The 21,405-nt window shown below is 28.3% G+C and overlaps 1 protein-coding gene across 1 annotated transcript; it reads left to right on the top strand.

The window, feature by feature from the left end:
• Positions 1–1,420: 1,420 nt before the first annotated feature.
• LOC136080437 (somatostatin receptor type 5-like) lies at positions 1,421–3,971 on the top strand. Its single transcript, XM_065797064.1, has 2 exons — positions 1,421–1,943; positions 2,570–3,971. The coding sequence occupies exon 2, from the start codon at positions 2,728–2,730 to the stop codon at positions 3,907–3,909; it is 1,182 nt and encodes a 393-aa protein (XP_065653136.1). The 5' UTR covers positions 1,421–1,943; positions 2,570–2,727; the 3' UTR covers positions 3,910–3,971.
• Positions 3,972–21,405: the final 17,434 nt, after the last annotated feature.

The following is a 21,405-nucleotide window of genomic DNA, read 5'->3' as shown; positions in this document are numbered from 1 at the left end:
TCCCATTTAAATCTAATGCCTAATTTTAAAAAGATGATCCTTGTCTATATCATTCGAAACACTTATCGAAACACTTATCGAAACACTTATCTACACCTAATTAAAATTTAAAATGTTGTTCATTATAGTCCGATACTTTTCAATAAAAAACAACATTAAATATATTAGCAATGATGTAGCATGGCTGCATGTAATATAGTCATGAAACTTTAGTATTCCTAGAACATTTTGGTGTTCCTTTTTTGCTTGGTTCAGGTAAGCTCTAAATCCTAATCATGTGTATTTTCATGCTTATCTCACATGAGAACGTTTTGAAAAAACTGCGCTGATTTATGCCAGAAAACAAAAATACCAACAAAAGTAGACATCATTCGCCTAAATAACTTTTGTTGAAAAATATTATTGTGTAAAAACTATATGTAAAATTTAAAACCCCAAAAGTATTGAATAGTAAACCTTGATTATAACTATTAAACATAATTTTTTTTTTATATAATATTTTTCAATTTATTGTTTTATCAAAAAATTTAAGCTCTTTCTTTTTTTTTACATTCAATTATTATATTTATTTTTTATATGTTTGTTATTTTTTCTATTCGCTTGGTGTTTCATTAATTAACTAATTTTTAAAAACTTTTAGTTCGACAACCGTTTATTTTAGTTTTTTGTTCATAAAATATAGAAACCAAAATATAAATGTTTTGATTTTGTTTTATAAGTGTTTAACATTTTCAACACTTTATAATAAATATTTATAATAATATATAGTAAATTATATATGATATTATTTTGAAACATATGGTTTCAGGGTGTTGTTTAAAACATAAAATTGAAACACATGGTTTCAGAGTGTTTAACACTTTGTGTTTTTATTTTTATGTTATGTTTATTCAGCCATTTCATTAGTAATATTTTTTTTCAAAAAAATCAACAACAACAACAACAACAACATTAACAACCTAATAATTGTTATTTAGCGTCCGATTTAAAGATATTTTTGTAAATATTTTTATAACAAACATTCACCAAAGTTTGTTTTTAAAAAATGGTTTACATTTTTGTGTATTCTTTTAAAAACATTTTTGTAAATATTTTTAAAAACATTATGGTAAATATTTTTGAAAACATTATTGAAATTATTTTTAAAAACATTTTTGTAAATATTTTTAAAAACATTTTAAAAATATTTACTAAAAGCAATAAATAATTCTTATAACATTTTATGTTTTCGCAAAGAAACATATTCGTAAAATTTATTCAACAAACTTTGAACGTGTGATTTTACTTCTATGAGAAAGTGAATTGTCGAAGTTTTTATAGGAAAATATCATTAAAATGAAAAACAAACAGCGCAATGTTTAAGGAAAAAATCTTTATTTGACGAGCCTCTACTTGATAAATTTAAAAGTTATTTTTCAACAAAACTAAAATGCTATGGTTTAATACTGTTTTTTTCCTTTCAAATTTGCTACATTCTGGCTACCTTTGCAACCTCTGTATTCTTCAGACAACATTTTCTTATTGCTAAATCTTTGAATGGCATTGAGCATTCTTTTTATTGAATAAAAAACTTCATAATTTACTTCACAAAGACCTAGGGTGCATGTATATCCTAATCGAATTATTTCAGTTTAATGCAGTTTATCGAAGCTTTTGTTTCATTTTTTCGCAAACAGATTTTTTGGAAGTTTACTTCTACAAGCATTTATTTTTATTTAGCTATCAGATTCTTTAAAATTCGTTTTGAAAATTAATAAAAAGAATTCACAATTGCTTCTAGTAAATTATAATTCTTCTTGTGTGTGTTTCCGATTAACCATTTTATGATTCAACACTATTTAAAACAAAGTGCTTACAAAAGATTGTAGAATTGCTTCTTAATAACTTTCACTTATTGAAAACTCAATGGCTTTCCTTTCTCAAATAGAAAAAAGCAAATCCAGGTATGAACATAAAAAAAAAAAAATATTTATTGAACTAAAGTTATAAACTTCAATGTAATAACAAATAATATAACACTAAAAGCTCATAACGTTACTGTGCAATCAAGTAAGTAATTTTAGATTCAACACCCAATTCCACCCATTCCACACGCAAGCTGTTAAATTATTCTTTAAAACCCAAAATGACGTGTTGAGAAAAAGACTTTTTTAACATATGTAATTCTCAAACCAAAAATTTAAAAAAGGGTGAGAGAGTTTAATTTTTATTTAAAATGAATAAACTTATATAAAAGTTTTTATAAAATAGTATTTAAAGAAAGTAATATTAGATATCAAACTTACCAAAACAAATTTTATAAAAAGGAAATTGCAAATTTAGAGTGTTAAGCTCAAAAAATTTTTTTCAAGTGCCCATTGGTAATTATTAATATTTGTTTTATTATCTTAATATTTATTTGGTAGTTATTATTAACAATTTCATTCACAAATAATTTTTGATTTTTAAACACTTGGTTTAAGGAGATAATTTCAAAGACATTAATGAAAACATTAATGAGATAATACATTACAAAAACATTAATGAGATAATATTAAAAAAAGCATTTTAAAAAATATTTTTTTTTTAGACTCCTAATTATAAGCTGTTGAACTTTGATGTATCCATTTTCAATACAATTAGTCCAATGTAATCCATTTGTATTGCAGCTCGTTGTTACGGTGTATCTTGTAGTTACGACTTATTTATTAATTGTTACAACCTGTTTAATACTAATTGTTATTTGAAATGATTTTATTAAATAAAAACAAAACTGAAAATTCTTCAATTCCAAAGGCTATTTTTGTGAACAGTAGTTTGGTTTTTAATTTGACAAAAGCTCATCTAGGGTCAAACGCAGATCTATCAAAATGGTTTACAACACTAATTTACTTTGCATACGTGATAACATTTCTAATTGGTTTTTTTGGAAATCTTTTAGTATGTTTAGTTATTCATCGAAAGAAAAACAAGAAAATAATTCATATTCTTACATTAAACTTAGCTGTATCCGATTTAATTGTTTTACTTGTATACTTGCCTATGGAAGCTTATCAAATTCATACCCAGTGGGTATGGGGTCTTGGAACTGTTTTATGTCAAATTTTATACCCTGTAAACTCATGCACCGTAAACGCCTCAATATATACACTAGTCGTTATTACTAGAGACAGGTATATTGCGATTAAGCAACCGATGACCGCAATCAAAAGAAAAGCATCTTCTGTTGTTCGATGGATAATTGGTATATGGATATTTGCTTTCTTATTGAGCATGCCATTAATGTTTGTTGTAAATGCATCAACTATGTATTGTAATGAGCACTGGCCTAACATTCACCTATCACGTGTTTACTGGTTCACTATATTTGCCATTCAATTTGTTATTCCGCTAATATTTATTGTGTTGACCTACATTCTTATTATTTACCATATACAATTTCAAAACTTGTCCTTTAGCAGCGCAAACAGTACGGTTCACACAAAAGTTACTTGTAATAAAAAACTTCAAGTTCGTTTTTTAAGCGATATTATAGCGGTCTATACCAACACAGAATTGAAAGTACTTAAAAGAGAACGAAAAAAGAGAGCAAACTGCAGGGACATTATTCGACGGAAAAAACAGTTAAATAAAATTCTCAAAATGATTGTTGTATTGGTAATCGTTTACTTTATATGCGTTTTACCACAACATACAGTATTTGTAGTTTCAACAATTTCTCCAAATGTAACTAAAAAAGAGTTTATAAACTACATTTTTGTAACAGCAAATTTTTTTATGATCGCAAACAGCTCTATTAATCCAGTTATATATGGCACATTAAATGATGAAATTAAAAAAGGCGTCAAAAAATTACTTTTTCCAACTACCAATAAAAAAAATAACCAAAAACAAGTAATCATAAAGTGTTTTCAAAACATGGTATCATAATGTGAAGAAAAAAAATTAAACAATTCTATAAATATATTTTAATGATCTTTAAAATTAGTAATAAAAGTATTTATTGACTACCTTCAAGACTTTTTTTTGATTTAATATACTTATTTCGTCAATGAACAAGTAATTCTACAATGTTCTTGTAAAAATAAAAAATAAATTTTAAAATTTTGAAAAGATCATGCAGAAAGTAATCATCTTATTTTCTTGTTGCTTTGTTGTCTGGAATTTATGTTGTTACTATTTGTTGCTATGTTGTCTGCAATTTATGTTGTTGCATTTAGTTATAATATAACATTTAGTTTTTTTATAATGTTTATTATGTAATATTCTTTATATATATATATATATATATATATATATATATATATATATATATATATATATATATATATATATTTGTTAAGTATATATATATATATATATATATATATATATATATATATATATATATATATATATATATATATATTTGTTAAGTATGTATATATATATATATATATATGCATATATATATATATGTATATAAGTATATGTATATATATATATATATATATATATATATATATATATACATTGTGTATATATATATACAACATATATATATATATATATGTATATATATATATATAATATATATATATATATATATATATATATATATATATACAACATATATATATATATGTATATATATATATATATATATATATATATATATATATATACATTGTGTATATATATGTATATATATATATATATATATATATATGTAATATATATATATATATATATATATATATATATATATATATATATATAACACGTTAAATTACGTTAATCGTCACCTTAAAAAAAAACTAAATTAAAATTTAATTTTTGTTAATTTTGTATAATTTTTATGTTATTTGCTAATTTTATCGTATGACAATATATAAATTATCATTTTCTAAACTTTCTTTTATGTTAGAACATTGTATATTATTTACTTCAATCAATCATTTGAAGATCTTGTTCATTCGTAAAAATAAAATGGTTTTCACCAAAACTGAGTTCATAGAAGCATGGTAAGGTGACAGTAGTAAAGTGAAATCAGAAAACAATCTCTCAACACAAGCTTGAGATGTTGACATTGCTGACTAATTTTCGATGTTCGCAGCTGATTAAACTCACTATAATAGTAACTATAGTTGGGAAGAGGAGAGTAAGACCATTAAGCATATGTACGGAAGGAAAGGGAAGGAGGGGGGGGGGGGATTAAAATGTACAAGGTGCCACAGAGGAGAAGGCGGGAGGTCTAAAGATGGAGATTTTCGCGTAAATAATGCTTTTATATATATATATATATATATATATATATATATATATATATATATATATATATATATATATATATATATATAATTCGCCGTATAAATATTGCTACAATGCCAATATGTAGTAGTAGTAGAAGTAGTAGATGCTGTAGCCGCCCGACGACGACGAGTGTGTGTAAGTGTACACTCTTAGACAGCATTATCAGTATTAATTTTATTTAAAAGGAGCCAATTGTCTACTTGTGCTTTAAAACTGTTTACTGATTTTGCATTAACTACATCTTTAGGTAGTTTATTCCATGGTTTTGTTATTCTGTTAGTAAAGAATGAGTGTCTTAAGTTGCACTTTGTTTTTTCGCGTTCAAACCTGACACCGTTTTCTCTAGATAATTGAAAATCATTAGGCTTGAAACCGTTTAAAAAGTCCACATTTTCAATTTTATTTAATAACTTATAAGTCTGGATCAAATCTCCACGAAGTCTGCGTTCACATAATGGGCTGAGGCCAAGAGTCTCCAGTCTTTCCTCGTATTTCATTTGTGCCAGAGTCGGATTGAGTCTCGTAGCCCTGTGTTGAACTTTCTCGAGCAGTTCTATTTCTCCTTTAAGCTAAGGGGACCACACTGGAACCGCGAATTCAATTATTGGGCGAACAAACGTCACGTATAAGACTTTAAGAGTCTGCACATCCAGTTTCACAAATGTGTTTTTAATCATTCCCAGCATTTTATTTGCCTTTGAGCTGCAAGATATAATCTGCTGTCTTCATTTCATGTTTGCTGAGAATAATATGCCTAGATCTTTTTGAATAGTAGTTTGCCCTAGGACAACATTATCCATAGAATAATCGTGTTTTGGATTGTTACTTCCATAATGTATTATTTCGCATTTTTCTTTATTGAATTTCACTAACCATTCTTTAGACCAGTCCCAAGCACTGTTTATATCTCGTTGAAGACTGTTTATTTTCTCTATTGAGTTCACATCGATCATTATTTTGGTGTCATCTGCATAGAGCTTGGCTACATTTTGTATTCTATCCGGCAGGTCATTTATGAACAAAACAAACAATATCGGGCCAATTACCGATCCCTGCGGAACTCCGCTGTAGATATCGCGCCAGCTCGAAACAGTATCACCGTTGACTACGCGTTGCTTTCTATCTTTTAAAAATTCCTCTAACCACTTTAGCATTCCATACGCTTTTAATTTTAAAACGAGTCTTTTGTGCGGCACTGTGTCGAAAGCTTTCGCAAAGTCTAAATAAACCACATCTACCGGACGATTCATTGCGATATTTTTTGTTAAATAATCCACAGTTTCCATGAGATTTGTCGTGCATGATCTAGATTTAACAAATCCATGTTGACACTTCGATAAAAATTTATTGTTCGTAAAATGTGCCAAAAGTGAGTCTTTTATTATGCTCTCCAGAATTTTATACGGCACAGAAGTCAGTGATACTGGTCGATAATTATTCGCTTCTAGCTTACTGCCTTTGTTCCTAAAGATTGGGGTAATGTTCGCAAATTTCCATTGCTTAGGTAGTTCGCTCTTATCAATCGAAGACATAAATATCAATGTGATTGGCATTGCTAGTCCTTCAGCGCAATTTTTTAAAATGATAGTACTCAATTGATCAACTCCACATGATTTCTCAATGGATAATTTGCTTAATCTTGTTACTACGTCACTGTAATTAATTGCACTCTCGTCAAAATCTAAATATTTACCCCCACATCTCGATCCGAATTCTGGTAATACTTGGTCGCCCTCTCTAGTGAAAGAGTTTTGAAAATTTTCGTTTAAAATGTCAACAATCTCACTAGTCGTATTTGTAACATTTCCTTCGACGTTTTTTATCACTTTAATTGAGCTCTTCACATTTTGTTGATCGTTCACATATTTAAATAGTATCTTCTTGTTTCTAATCGATTTGTAGACCAGTTCGCGTTCGTATTTTTTTCTGGCTTTTCTCGTTTCAATTTTAACTGTTTTACACAATGCTTTGTATTCGTTTACCATATTTTTGTTTTTCAAATTTGTGCAACAGTTTAAATGTCTCATTCGTCTTTTGTTCTTCACAAGTCCTGTTTTACGAGTCCTGTTTTTCGAGCTGTGACACGGTATATATTTTTGACAAGCTTCGTTAACATAAAAAATGAGCGTGTCGTGCATCTCCTGGACATTAATTGCATCAAAAATGTTTACCCAGTCTGTATTTGTAAAAAAAATTTTAATTCCTGCGAAGTCAACTTTTTTTAAAATATATTTCCGATTGCTAGCCACAGTTTTTGTCTCATGGTGATTGAGTGCATACTTAAAGCAAATTACAAGATGTCCTTTGCTTATATTCCCTAATACCGCATTTGTCTCAACTTGAAATAATCTGAACAGTAAATCCAATGTATTCTCGTACATTGATTCGTTTAGTTGAAAAGTAGGTATTGCGACGTGCTGAATTAGAAATTCGTCGTTTATTATTTCCGAGAAATGATGTTCTATCGATTGTTCACTGGAATTTATTGCATGAACTGCTCCATCTGACCATTCAATTTTCGGAAAATTAAAGTCACCCATTATTAGAAGATCTTTAAAACCCCGTTTGTCCACATATTCTCTTGCAGTTCTGAAAACATTTCTGAACATTTCCATATCTACCACATCGTTTGGTCGGTATATGCATCCTACCAAATATTTGTCGTTCCCGAAAACTAGTACAGTCCAGATTTGTTCTAAGTCAGTCGTCAATAGCCATTTTTCATTTACTTCATAAGACGTTATTTCGCTATTCACGTAAATACAAACTCTTTTCTGTCGCTACGATATAAGCAAAAATTTTCCACACACGTAATTGAAGTTTCACTAAACCATGTTTCCGTTACTCCGATTATGTTTGGTTCATTCAGGTGACACAATACTTTAAATTCCTCAAACTTGTTGTTTAGTGAAGTGGCGTTCAAATATATACAGGATAAATACGATAAATTATCGCTTTTTTTCGCTTTCATTTTTTTTACTTTATGGTTATTTTTTAAATCGCACAATCTCGTTTCCACGAATCGCATATCGAAAGGGCGAGTTGGCGTCAAGCTACGAATTTAAGTCGTTTCGTTTCTTCCTCAACTCAAAGTCATGTAGTCTCTCGGCCACTGTCAAGTCTGGGCATATATAGACTTGTTTAAAATCTTGCTTTTCTCTTAGCGTTTTTGACGCGAGTAAAAGAGGATTTCTTTCGCCTTCGGATAATTCGAGTAGAATCGGGCCTGGTTTTGCAGCATTTTTTGATTTGAATCTCCTTAAATGTATCGGTTTAACATTTTTTTTTCCTATTGTTTTTAGTAAGTCCTCAATTGCTTTCTTGTCTTCTTTATTTTTATCTTTGCCCTCAGTTTTGCTCGACTCTTTAATTCCATATATGATGACGTTCTTTTCGCGTTTTTTTCGCTCCTTCTGCTCATTAATTGCTGCGTTAACCACAACTAGTTGTTCTTTCGGTTTTTTTGCGTTTCGCGACACCACATTAACCCAGTCATTTCCAATGTTCACTGTTGAAGTCACAGCATTTTTTGTTTTGTCCTCCAGCGTTTTAACTCTTTTCTCTAATTCCACAATTTGATTATCTTTCACAACAATCGCTGTTTCAAGAACAGATATTCTCTTGATTAGCGCTTCTATTTCCGTCTTGGTTACCATTTTTTGTGGCGACGGTATCCAAGCAGCCAATTTTATTTTTATTTTTTACGATATATGTATAAATAAATATTTACATGGCCGGGGCAAAAATAAGACAACAGTAGTCTTATCACTAAACCCCATAGTTCACATCGTATTTTTACATTACAAGCAATTATTTTATTAGATAAATTTTTTATAATACCGTTCAAAAATAATTGAAATATATACTTTTTATTTAATTAACAAAAGCCTAAAAACAAAAACACAAAAACAAAAAAATATGGCACAACTTAATAAAAGACAATGAAAACCTCAAGATGGACTAAAAAAAAATTAAGTATAAGAGTTGATTTGAATATTAATAGGTTTAAGAGTTATTTTTACACAGTTTTAATGATAACAAGAAAAGAAAAACTTAATAATAGCAAGAACAGAAAAAAGCAAACCAGGCGGCTTGTTCGCATAGGGAAAAAAAAAAAATTAAAAAAAAAAAAACAACCAAAAAAATAATATAAAATAAGATAAAAATGAATTTAAAAAAAAAAAAAAAAAAGAAAACATGTATGTATAAAAAATATATAATAACATAAACAATAAAATAATTAAGTAAATAAATAAAATAGATTATCTAAGATATTTAGAAATAACTTAATTCATTGTCAATGGTCAAAAGTTTTTGTTTAAGTTTTATTTTAAATGAACGAAAAAAAGTAGTTGTAATGATGTCGATGTTAAGTTTAGAATTCCATAATTTTTTACATAATTTGGTCCTCTATTTGCAATAGAGTATTTGGTGGCCGTATAATAGGTTTTGGGTTGAATGTATAATAGGTTTTGGGTTGAATGTATAATAGGTTTTGGGTTGAATGTAGGTTTTGGGTTGAATGTTCTGATTTGAAAATCTAGTAGAGTAAAAATGATTTATTATGTTAAAAAGGTATTAAATATTACAGGTGTCATTATGTTATCAATTTTGTACATAAAAGTAAGTATCTGATAACTGTTTAGTTGATAAACGTTGAGTGTATTTAGTTTATTAAATAAACCTTTTGAAGGCCTTTTTTCAAACGTAAATAGTTAAACTATTTATGTTTGAAATAATTCATACAGCATTTTTTTGTCTACTGAGTAACTTTTTTATTTTGGTTGCGTTTGTGCTGCACCAAGCAATATTCCCATAACTAAGGTAGCTGTGCATAAAAGAAAAGTATATGTTTTTTAAAAAGTTTTGGTTTAAAAACTTTTTAACTTTATATAATAAACAAATAATTTTTGATATCTTATTTTCTTACATTATATTTTATTATACTTATGTGTTCGCGTCATGGAAGATTCTCGTCGAGAAATACTCCTAAGAACGCGCGTGAGTGCTCTCTTTTTATATTAGAATTATCAATACAAAGATACGGAAGTTTTAATGGATTTTAAAAAAGTTTTAATTTTTTTTTTCGTGGAGTCTATAAAAAAGAGTATATTTGGTTTTACTTATATTTTAGGATAGTTTATTCGACTTGAACCATTCAGTTAAACTTGTTAGTTCTTTATTGACTGTTTCAAATAAGAAGTCGATGTTGATATAAACGTAAAACAAGTTTGTGTCATCAACAAATAAAATTGAAGTAAAAATATTAGAAAAATTATGTAAATTGTTTATATAAACAAGAAAGAGTAGTCGTCCGAGTATTGATCCTTGAGGAACACCGAATGTGACAGTCATATATTTTGATTTTGCTTCGTTATACGATATATATCGTTTTCTATTTGTTAAGTAACTTTTAAACCAATCAATGTTTGAGTTTTTTATGCCATTATGTTTTAGTTTAGCTGGAAGAATGTTATGATCAACTGTGTCAAACGTTTTGCTGAGATCTATGAAAACTCCTACAGTATATTTTTTTTCATCAAATGCTTTAAGTATGCCATGAGTAAAGGTGAGTAATGGCATGGTCAGTGGAATGTCTTGACTTAAATCCGAATTGTTTGTTGTAAATAACATTATTTCTATTTAGAAAGGAATAAAGTCTACTGTACATAACTCTTTCTAGTATTTTTGAGAAACAAGGAAGAATTGAAACGGGCTATAGTCTACAACGTTTAAAACATCACCAGATTTGAAAATTAGAACAACTTTTGCAATTTTAAGTTCTCCAGGACAAACGCCTTGTTTTAAAGATAGATTAAAAATGTGCAATAGTGGAATAGTTATATATTTTATTGATTTTGTAATGACGCGACTACTGATATCATCATATCCTAAACTTTATATAGGTTTTAACAAAAACATTGCATCCAACAGTTCTCTTTCCGTATGTTCACTATTGTCCATTACATTTGCATTAGGAGTACTTAAAAAAGATTCGAATTTTACTTCTGAGGATTCTATTTTTGATGCTAAGTTAAAACTTACATTAACAAAATACTCATTAAATTCTTCTGCAATTAAAGGTTTATCTGTAATAAATTCATTATTTGTTTTAAGATTGATTGGAAGGCTATTTTAATCAAGATTTTTTTTTTCAGTTACTTATTTAATTATGTTCCAGATCTTTTGCGTTTCATTTTTGTGTTTACTTAACTGTTCAGAATTATAATATTTTTTAGAACGTTTTAAAATTGATTCAAAAAGACGCCTTTAGTTTTTATATTTGGTTTCATTTTCAAGTTTTCTTTTTTTGATAAATTTATCATAAAACCGTTTTTTTTCGGACCACTCTGGAATATCCTTTGTTTTCCAAAGGCATAAAAAGGTATAACAGTGTTTTTGTTTTGACAAATTTCGTAGTTAGTTTCATTACTCTAGTTGTTCATTTCGTTTTTGAGGCATGGGCACTAATACTATCGCACTTTTGTGACACTATAAACACTGGAAAGTGGTCAGAAATGTCAGATTTAAATATCCCTGTTTTAATTTTGGTATTTAAGAACTCATTAGTGATTATTTGATCAACTGCAGTAGCACTTTCCTTGGTAATTCGAGTGGGTTTATTAATTAGTGGAATATAACCACTTTAAAAAATATAGTTGAAAAAGTTTTTTACTTTTTTATTTATTTGCGTCATACTCAAGAAAGAAATTTTATTTATTTGCGTCATACTCAACAAAGTTAAGGTTAAAATTGCCCACGAATTGGTGGCCTGTATATAACTTAGATAATAATATAGTTTAAGGCTTTGTTTGTAATTTCAATGCGCAACGACCCATTGTTGCTTGTGGTTGAGCATAAATCTTATTTACATTAATAAGGCAATAAGTTATTTATAAAAGGCAGTAGGTACCGTACCGGCTGATGGATTTCTAGCGCTAGTTGCTAGAGTACCGGCAAGTCTGAATTCTAGCTAAGTACGTAACTATTTATTATTTTTCCAGATATCCGCAATTGAAAATTGTTAGGGCTAAAAATATTTTTTATAACATATCATATTTGTATCAAGAATTGATGTTGTTAGTGTATTTAATAGTTTCAACGAGCTTAAGCAGGCAATTAAAGAGCATGAACTATCTTGTTTTAGATCATTATATGTTCGAGACAGTCGAACCATTGATTTAGCAATCAAAAAAGGATTAAAGCGCTATATCAATAAAAAATTAAAATATTATTATCTAACATATTGTTGTTATCATGGTGGGCGTCAGTTGAAATCAAGATCAAAAGGTATTCGTTTAAATCAAAGGTAAGTTAAAAAATAAAATATTCTATTTAAATTTTATTTAAATATCAAGTAAGGGAGGGGCATATTTTGCTGATAATCAAATGTTAGCAACTCTGTTTTATTATTACTTTTCTTTACTTTAACAATGTCTGCTTTTATTTGTGTGTAGAAGAAACAGGCTTTTATTTCATGTATATCTTTCTCAGTACAAAATACCTTCCTAACCTCAGTGTCCCCTTCAACAGCAATAAGTTTATCTAATTGCTCTCAACTCTGGCAGGTATCAGATCGAGGCTTTCAAAACGAATCATTAAAGCATGTTACGAAATGACAACGAAAATAATCATCTTACTAGTGACTTTAAGTATCTTTTTTATTTTGTAAACTGTTATTAGTAGCAGGATCTGTCATAAATAATTATTTATAATCTTACTTGGGGAGTTGTGTTGTTTTATAACTTGTGTATATAGTTGCTACTTTATATGCATATGTCCCTTAGGGAATTACGATTAACTAATATTAATATTTTCTATTATATAATTTACATACGACAAGTAAAACCTTAGATATTAATAATTCGATTTATCTATCATATACTTCTATAAAAAAAAACAAGAAAAAAATTAAAGCGTTTCAAAAGTTAAAACGTGTAAATTATCCGTATAGAAAAATATCTTTGAAAAAATTAAAAACGACAAAATTACGCGTTAGCGTACTGAACTTGTTGCTACAGCTGCGACATACAATATCAACCACGTAAATATAACCCAGTAACAGACTATTTAATACGTTCCTTATGCTTCGTCCTATTAAATCAAAAATTACTTAATAATAAAAACACAAATTCGACATGTCCCTATATATGTAATAACAAATTAAAGGCAGCAAAGCTCCATAATGCTCTGTGTCACAAGAATGAACCATTTTGTCTGCAGTCGGAATTTGCCATACTCCTCAGAAGAAATCAAAAGTGTCGTAAACCATCACCTGCTGTAAACTTAAACTTCGATTTTACAAACCACCTAATGTTCATCTCATAAAGCAACACAAACATTTAAACGACTTAATGTAGATTTTAAAGGCCCACTTCCAACATCAACTAAAGTTTGTTAAATCTTTACAATTATTGACGAATACTTGCGATTTCCATTTGCTTTTCCTTGTCCTGATACTTCCTCTTCTTCGAAGTTAAAGTGTTTCCAGTACTTGTTCTCCTTGTATGGCACCCCTGTTTATGTTCATTCTGACAGAAGCAGCTCTCTAGTATCAGAGGAACTTCATAATTTTCTACATACTCGAGGTGTTGCAACTAGTAGAACAACGTCATAATCCTACAGACATTACAGACAGGCAGAGCTCTTTAATGGGATAATATTGAAAACAGCAACACTAGCTCTCAAATCAAGAAATCTACCAGTCAAAAACTGGGAAATTGTGCTACAAGATTTATTAAACTCAAAGCGATCATTACTGTGCACTGCAAATGTCATAAATAATTACTTATAATCTCCCTCGGTCAGCCAAGAACAAAGAGGAAGAGAAAAGAAGAGAAGAGAAAAACCACATTTTATGTTTTTTCTGATTATTATCAATAAATAATCAACAATTAATGGACTATGCGTCAAATAAATCTATTCTTAAGAATGGTACAACTTTTAAAAGAACTTGAAAAATTAGTCGGATTTTCTGGCAGAAAGCCTTAACAATCTTAAAACTTTATTTCCTCGGAAACACGAAAATGGACATAGTGCCTCTTGGTGCTCGGCTGATGCTATGTCATTTTTATACTAACTGATAGAAATTCTTTTATATACTAGCAATTCATTAAAACCTGAAATCAATAAAATGTGGAGTTACATTGTATTAGCACCCATGTCATTAATTACTTAGAGCATCAGGAAAGTTTGCGCAACCCCCCAAAAAATATTAAAGAATAGATGTATTTTATTCATTTTATTTTATTAAATGTTTTAATATTCGCCATTATTATTTATGCATAGTTGTATCCTTTCTAACCACTTCTCAAATATTTTTTTTTAGATTTCAATAGGTATGCCTAAAAATATCTTCGTAATTTGTCTTTTGTGACTTTCAACACCGTACAATTGTCAAGATGCGGTCAAATAGCCGGTATGATTGTCTTGATGCGGTCAAATAGCCAAAAATCTGATGGAGCTAAGTCTGGCGAGTAAGGTGGGTGGCAAATTATATTGAATCCGTTTGATCGTGGAAAGTTTTCACTGCTTTTGTGGCTTGAGATCTAGCATTTTCATGAAGAAACTTCATGTTTTTTGTACCTGAGGTAGGTCATTGCTTGTTTATTTCCTCTATAACTGGCCTCAAGCAATTCAATGTAATAATAAGATGTTGTAGTCAGGGTTGCATGGTTTTAACCAAATGGTTTAAACCATTGGTTTAAACCAATTAAAAAAATGTTGGTTTAAACCAAATTAATATTTTTCTAAAAAAGATTTGAACTTACAACAGAAAACTAAAACAGGGTTATGTTAACAAATATAAAAAAAAAAAACAATCTTCAATATAGAAATTTTTTTTTAATTCATGATTTTTGTTTCTGTTTTTTCATACAATAGAGTCCTCAGTGTTCTTATAGAACAGAGCAGTAATAAATTAGTAACAACACTTATCTGTTTTCTTCCACAGGCTTTTTCTCCTTCATTAGGTTCATCAAGAAGCATTGCTTCCTGATGAATTTATTTCATCAGGAAGTTTTCTTAACGATATATGTATATGTATATATATATATGTGTGTGTGAGTGTGTGTGTGTATATATATATATATATATATATATATATATATATATATATATATATATATATATATATATATATATATATATATATATATTTAAATGTTTAGCAAAACTATAAGTAGTTCTAACATAATTTATTGATACCACAAAAAATGTCTCAAAAACTGGGCACAAATGTGATATGATTTAGTTAAAATATACACAAGTGACTGTTCCAGAAAGAAAAGGGTGTAGAGCAGTTTGTAATGCTCTACACCCAAGAAATGGAAGGTAAAATTCAAAGGATGCATGAACATATAAAAAAGTTCAAGCAATCACAACCCCATGAAATTATGGAGTCAATGGAAGATCAACAACTTCTTGAAGGTAGTTAAATTACTGTATTGCCATTTTAAATTTTAAACTTTCTCTTTTTAAACATATATTTAAATTATCACGTATAGACATATTAACTTTGAATAATTCAATAAACTGCAATTTCATTTTAAACTCACGATCTCAACAACATCACAACAACAATTGAAAAGGTCTCAGCCCAATTCAACATCAGCTGATAAATATTTGAAAATTGATAAGTTTTTCACACAAACAAGCCTCAAAGAGAAAGATTTATTTGATCTTGGTAAATCAAATAAAGCAACTTGGTAGATTTATATACAGTACAAACTCTAGCTTCAGAACAGTTGAACACAAAGAATTTATATATAAAAAATAAAAAATTTATCAATATGCTTTATCCAGGATACACTCTACCTAATAGAACTCAAATTGGAGGAGAAATATTAGATAGGGTTTATGCAGAAGAAATTGAAAAATGTAGTGTATTGAATGGGAAAATTGTAGCCATGTATTTAGATGGCTGGAGTAATGAACCTATAGTTAGTATCTCTGTAATTACAGATAAAATTAACATTTTAGTAGAAACAATCAACACTTCTAGTCTTTCACATACTGGTGAATATCTTACACAATTAGCAAGAGAAGCAATAGATTCTGTAAGATGTAAATTTGGATGCACAGTAAAAAGCTTTGTGACTGACAATGCAGCTAATATGAAATCAATGAGACAAGTACTGTCATCTGAAAGAGACATTATCATAACTTATGGGTGTGCTGCTCATATGCTGAATCTTTTAGCAAATGATCTTAACATTGAAAATGTGAGCAAATGATACACAAATAATAAAATATATAAGAAATAATCATAAAGCTGGAGCAATTTATAAATTAAATGGAATTCTGTATGTGATTCACTTGAAAAATATGTCAACAACTAGAGCATCATTTTCACAATGTTTGAAAAAAAATAAAGACTTAGATCCCATGACTGGTAAAAAAGTAAGTGATATACAGATAAATAGTGATATACAGAAGATTTATTAAAAATATTAAAACCAATTGCAGTAGCTCTAGATAAGTTGCAAAGAGATCAAACAAAAATAAGTGACACAGTTGAAATTTTTAAAGATTTGATAAACAGTTTATCATTTTTAACAAACGAAATAAAACAAATTGAATCTAGATACCTTCAGACTATTAGTGATACTCATTTCCTGGCAAACACAAGAGATCCTAGATATTTTGGATGTAATCTTTCTGAAAATGAAAATGAAGCTGCCATGACTTTCGCAGATAAAGAGTTTAAGAATTTGTTACCAGTTCAAACTAAAAGCCAAATCTGCTCCATTTGATAAAAGCTATTTGTATAGTGAATTTGTTTTAAAAAATGTATCACCAATAGAATGGTGGAAATCTCTAAAAATTGTCGATTGTAACATAATGGATAATTAAGGTTTATTAAATGCACCAGCTCCTAGTGCTGGAATCGAAAGAATTTTTTCAACTTTTGCCCTTGTTCATACTAAGTTAAGAAGCCAATTGGGGGTAGAAAAAGCAGCAAAGCTTGTATTTATATATAGAACATTAAACAATGATGTATTGATGTTTTGAGGAAATATTGCAGTAATATTGATAAAGAATATAGTTTACTCAAATAAAATGCATTAAACTTTTTTTTAATTTCAAAGGATAACTAAATACGGTATTATTTAATAAAAACCTAATTTTTTTAAAAAAACCTATGGTTTTTGGTTTTTTTTAAAAAAACCTGTTTTTTTGCAACCCTGGTATAAATACTATTTATCAGCTTGTTGGAAAGGATTATTGCTAACAAACCCTCAGTCGATGTTGAGGCACTCCTATGTGGCAGCAGGCTATAGGATATTGGATGCATGTACTGAAACCAATAAATATTCTTTCATGTCTAAAAAGTTTCCACTGATAAGAGCGCAATAAGCAAAAAATATATAACTATTGCAAAATTTAATTTTCTCAAAAAATAATTAAACATTATAAATGCATGTGTTTAATTTATTATTGTATGCCACAAAAAGCAAAGACTCATGGATAGATCCTTGAGGGATTACTTTATTAAATAATTGTGTTTAGTGGATATTTTTAATTGACTTGAATTGGAGTTTATGGTTTAAATGAGGTTTAAGATTTTAAGCCAGCTACAAACATAGGTAGTTAAATGGTTATCATAGGTATTAAATGTTTATCAAATCGATATTGCAATTTATAAATATAAGTATCAAAAAATGTATCTTTTCATATCCATCAATTTCAATAATATATAGCACACAAATAATTTCAATACATTAAATAATAATGAAATAGGTCAGTAATTAACCATATCAAAATTATAGATTTTTTTTGAAAGAAGTTATAGATTTCATTCAAAAGCTTTTAACAAAAAAAACATGCACAAAACATATCTAAAAAAATACATAAAATAAATATCAATCAAACTTTGAACAACTTTTAATACATAAATGATTAATGAGTTCAAAGATAAAATAAGACAACCCTTCTAGTTATTTGTCTGAAAAACTGATATCATCATCATCACCATCATCATCATCAACTAGATTACATTAAAAGCCTTGTTTTAGAAATGAGATAACCTCACAAAGTAACCAAAATACATTCAAAATACTTTTGATCTAATTAGCTTTTTAATTGATTTGGCAATTTTAGCTAGAGCAATTTCAGCTAGCGGTGATGGAGTGATTAATACAAAACTTTGACCGTATATTAGAAGCAAATTAAAAAATCTACTTTCATTATATGACTTTCAATATATTTAATGTTTATTTTGAAGAGTAAAAAAACCTTTTTATTTAAACTTGATCATTATTTTAAAGAAAACCAGGTACCAGCCGGTACTCTAGCTGGTGGCGTTAGAGATCCAGCAGCCGTTACTGTAGCCACTGCGTTTATAAAAATACATAATCCCCCACCTGAATTCTCAGAGTTCCTAAACTAATGAATTGCTTTATAATTTTGAAACTCATTTGAATCATTCTCAATATTAACATCGTGACACCAAGTTTCGCTAAGACAAATAACTTTAAGTTCCATTTTTTTAATACAAAAACTGCTTGAATAATTCAAAAATTTTTTGTAAGCTTCTTATGTTTAAGTAGTATGCGGTAGTGGTGTAGTGGTAAAGCGCTCGCTTTTAAAGCGAGAGGTTCCGAGTTCGATCCCCACCACGTCCCTGTTAGTACCGCCCTCAACTTATTTCTCCGCGCAGCGGCCTTGTTCGTCAAGGTTCGTGTTTCGGAGTTGTAGAGTTGAGAGAGGGTTATAACCACTATTAAGTAGCCTCCTTATCTGTAGTGGCCTTCTCAGCCTTGAGGAGGTGAATAACAAAAAACAAAAAACAAAAAAAAGTGCAAAAGTGAGAACAAATTAAAATCCAAACCCTCTATAAGGTTTTCAGATTCTATATAATAGAAAATTGGATTAAAATTTCTAATTTGTTCTTTATAATAGTTTATATCAGGATCAGAATCTTTATTTAATATTTTTTCTTTATTTAAAATTGATTAAAATTCAGTGTTTTGGAAAATGGTATTTTGACTCATTTTAAAGATAACCCTGAGTTAAGGCCGACATTGGGCCTAGCTCGGGCCGAGTTAGTAACATCTGTTCAACATCGGCTACACTGTTTTCAACAAAACGATATCGGCTGAATGTCGGTTATATGTCTGTTCGCCGACTAATAGGCTAACAGACATTTAGCCGACGTACAGCTGATTTGGTTCTGTTTTTTATTTCAATAATACAATAAAATACAAATAAAAAAATTTCTATTAAATTTTAAAAATGGCAGCATCAAAATATTAATACACTAATTTAATAGAAGTAGTTTTTTACTGCTTTTCTACACGCAGATCAGTACTCCATGCGATCTTTCAAGCAAGGTCTGCAAGCCAATTAGAGCTGATAAATTTTTAGTTTCAACAGGAATTGATGTTGTTCATTGTTTAATTTTACTATAAAATTAAAAATAAATGTTTGTTGTTGATTGTTTGTATTTTTCTAATTTTTATAGCCTGTTTCTTTTTCTTTAAATAAAATAAGACTGTTAATTGTGGACATGTAAGTGTATTTACATAAATTTCCAAATATTTCAGTATATTTTATATTTCTCTGTATCTATATGTATATTTTCTTTTAGATTAAAATATAAGGTATAGAAAATAGTAAAATAGAAAATAGAGAAAAGCAGTAGAAAATAAAAAAAATTATGTTGGAAGTTATTAAAAGAATGTTGTGTTGTCCTTCTTTTTAAGGTGTCTGAATATTTATTTAGATTTTTAAATTTGTTTTTAAATGGTGTTATCTTTTTTTTTACTTTAGATAAAAATATACTAACTGAAATTGCCAAAAAAATATGGATATTAATAAATCCTAAATTAAATTTTAGGTTTTTATTTTGAATAATAATTGTAATCAATTGTTTTAATTTATGTTTATTAATTTTTGATCCAATGGTAAAGCTAATGAGTTAAATTGTAGAGGTTTATATATCATATATATTCTGAAGTAATTGCATTAGATTCTTTTTTTAAAATACATAGCTTAACATTAGGCATTTTGATTTTTTTTCTTTTAAATAGTTAAATAAAATTGTTTTATAGATGAGAAACCAAGTTCATCTTTTTTATATTATTTATCTTTTTGTAGATATGTTTACCACTTTCTAGATATGTTTACCACTTTAGACTATTAATATTTTGATATTTTTATTTAATTTCTTTTCTCTTTTTTTTTTGGATGGTTGATATTAGGCTTAAATAAGTTATTAGAAGAAATACTATCAACTTAAAAATAATTGATAATTTAGTGAAATGATTAGAACTAGGCAAGCTGATATTAGTTGTCATCAAAATATAAGAAATGCTGCTTGGTAAGAAGAAATTATTTTATACCTAAATTAGAACGTCATGGTTAGATGAGTTGAAAGTAATTATCACATAAATGAAAGAGATAGCCTAGGCGAGATTAATCTTTCTCAAAATGTACAAAATGCTGCTAGACAATCAGAATATATTGTATAGCAAGAAGTGATACTATTCTAGATTATGAAATGATCCAGATCTGTCAGCATTACTGCGCTTAGAATTTTCTTGATGAAACACATTTTTTATGTTGCCATAATAGAAAGGTAGTTTTGCTTCCATTTTCACTATTTCTGCAAGATTTACAGAAAGTTATATATAATTCTAATATCAATTTTTTAAAATATATTAGAATTTATTATGCCTGTCTTTATTTTGCTTTATTTACTGATGTGGTTTAACTAATAAATCATAGCCCACCATGTTTTAAAATGTGTGTCAAGTTTTTCATTGTGCAGGTAATCTTAGACCAGATCAAGATATTCCGCCAACATTATCAACTGTATATCTCTGACCCACTAGCAGCAGTTACTTTTAGAATGCAATAACATCACAATCAACTTTGCTTACATGATTTAATGTTTCAGTTGCAAACTATAGTTAGTGAAGTTGCTGTTGTACTCATTGGAGATGGTTCACCTGCTTCCAGGGAAGTTATTTACCAACAAGGTCATTTAAAAGTTTTATTGAGAATATCAGCTAACGTAGATCCTATGGTTTATAATAAATTTTAAGTTGAAAAATAGTCTTTGATTAGAAAAGATCGCAATTTTTATGATTGTTTTATGTTTATTTATTATTCAGTTGTAACAATAGTAAT

This window comes from Hydra vulgaris, chromosome 05 (genome assembly GCF_038396675.1).
Source record: "Hydra vulgaris chromosome 05, alternate assembly HydraT2T_AEP".
Lineage (NCBI taxonomy): Eukaryota > Metazoa > Cnidaria > Hydrozoa > Anthoathecata > Hydridae > Hydra > Hydra vulgaris.
This window is presented reverse-complemented; position numbering and strand designations above follow the sequence as displayed.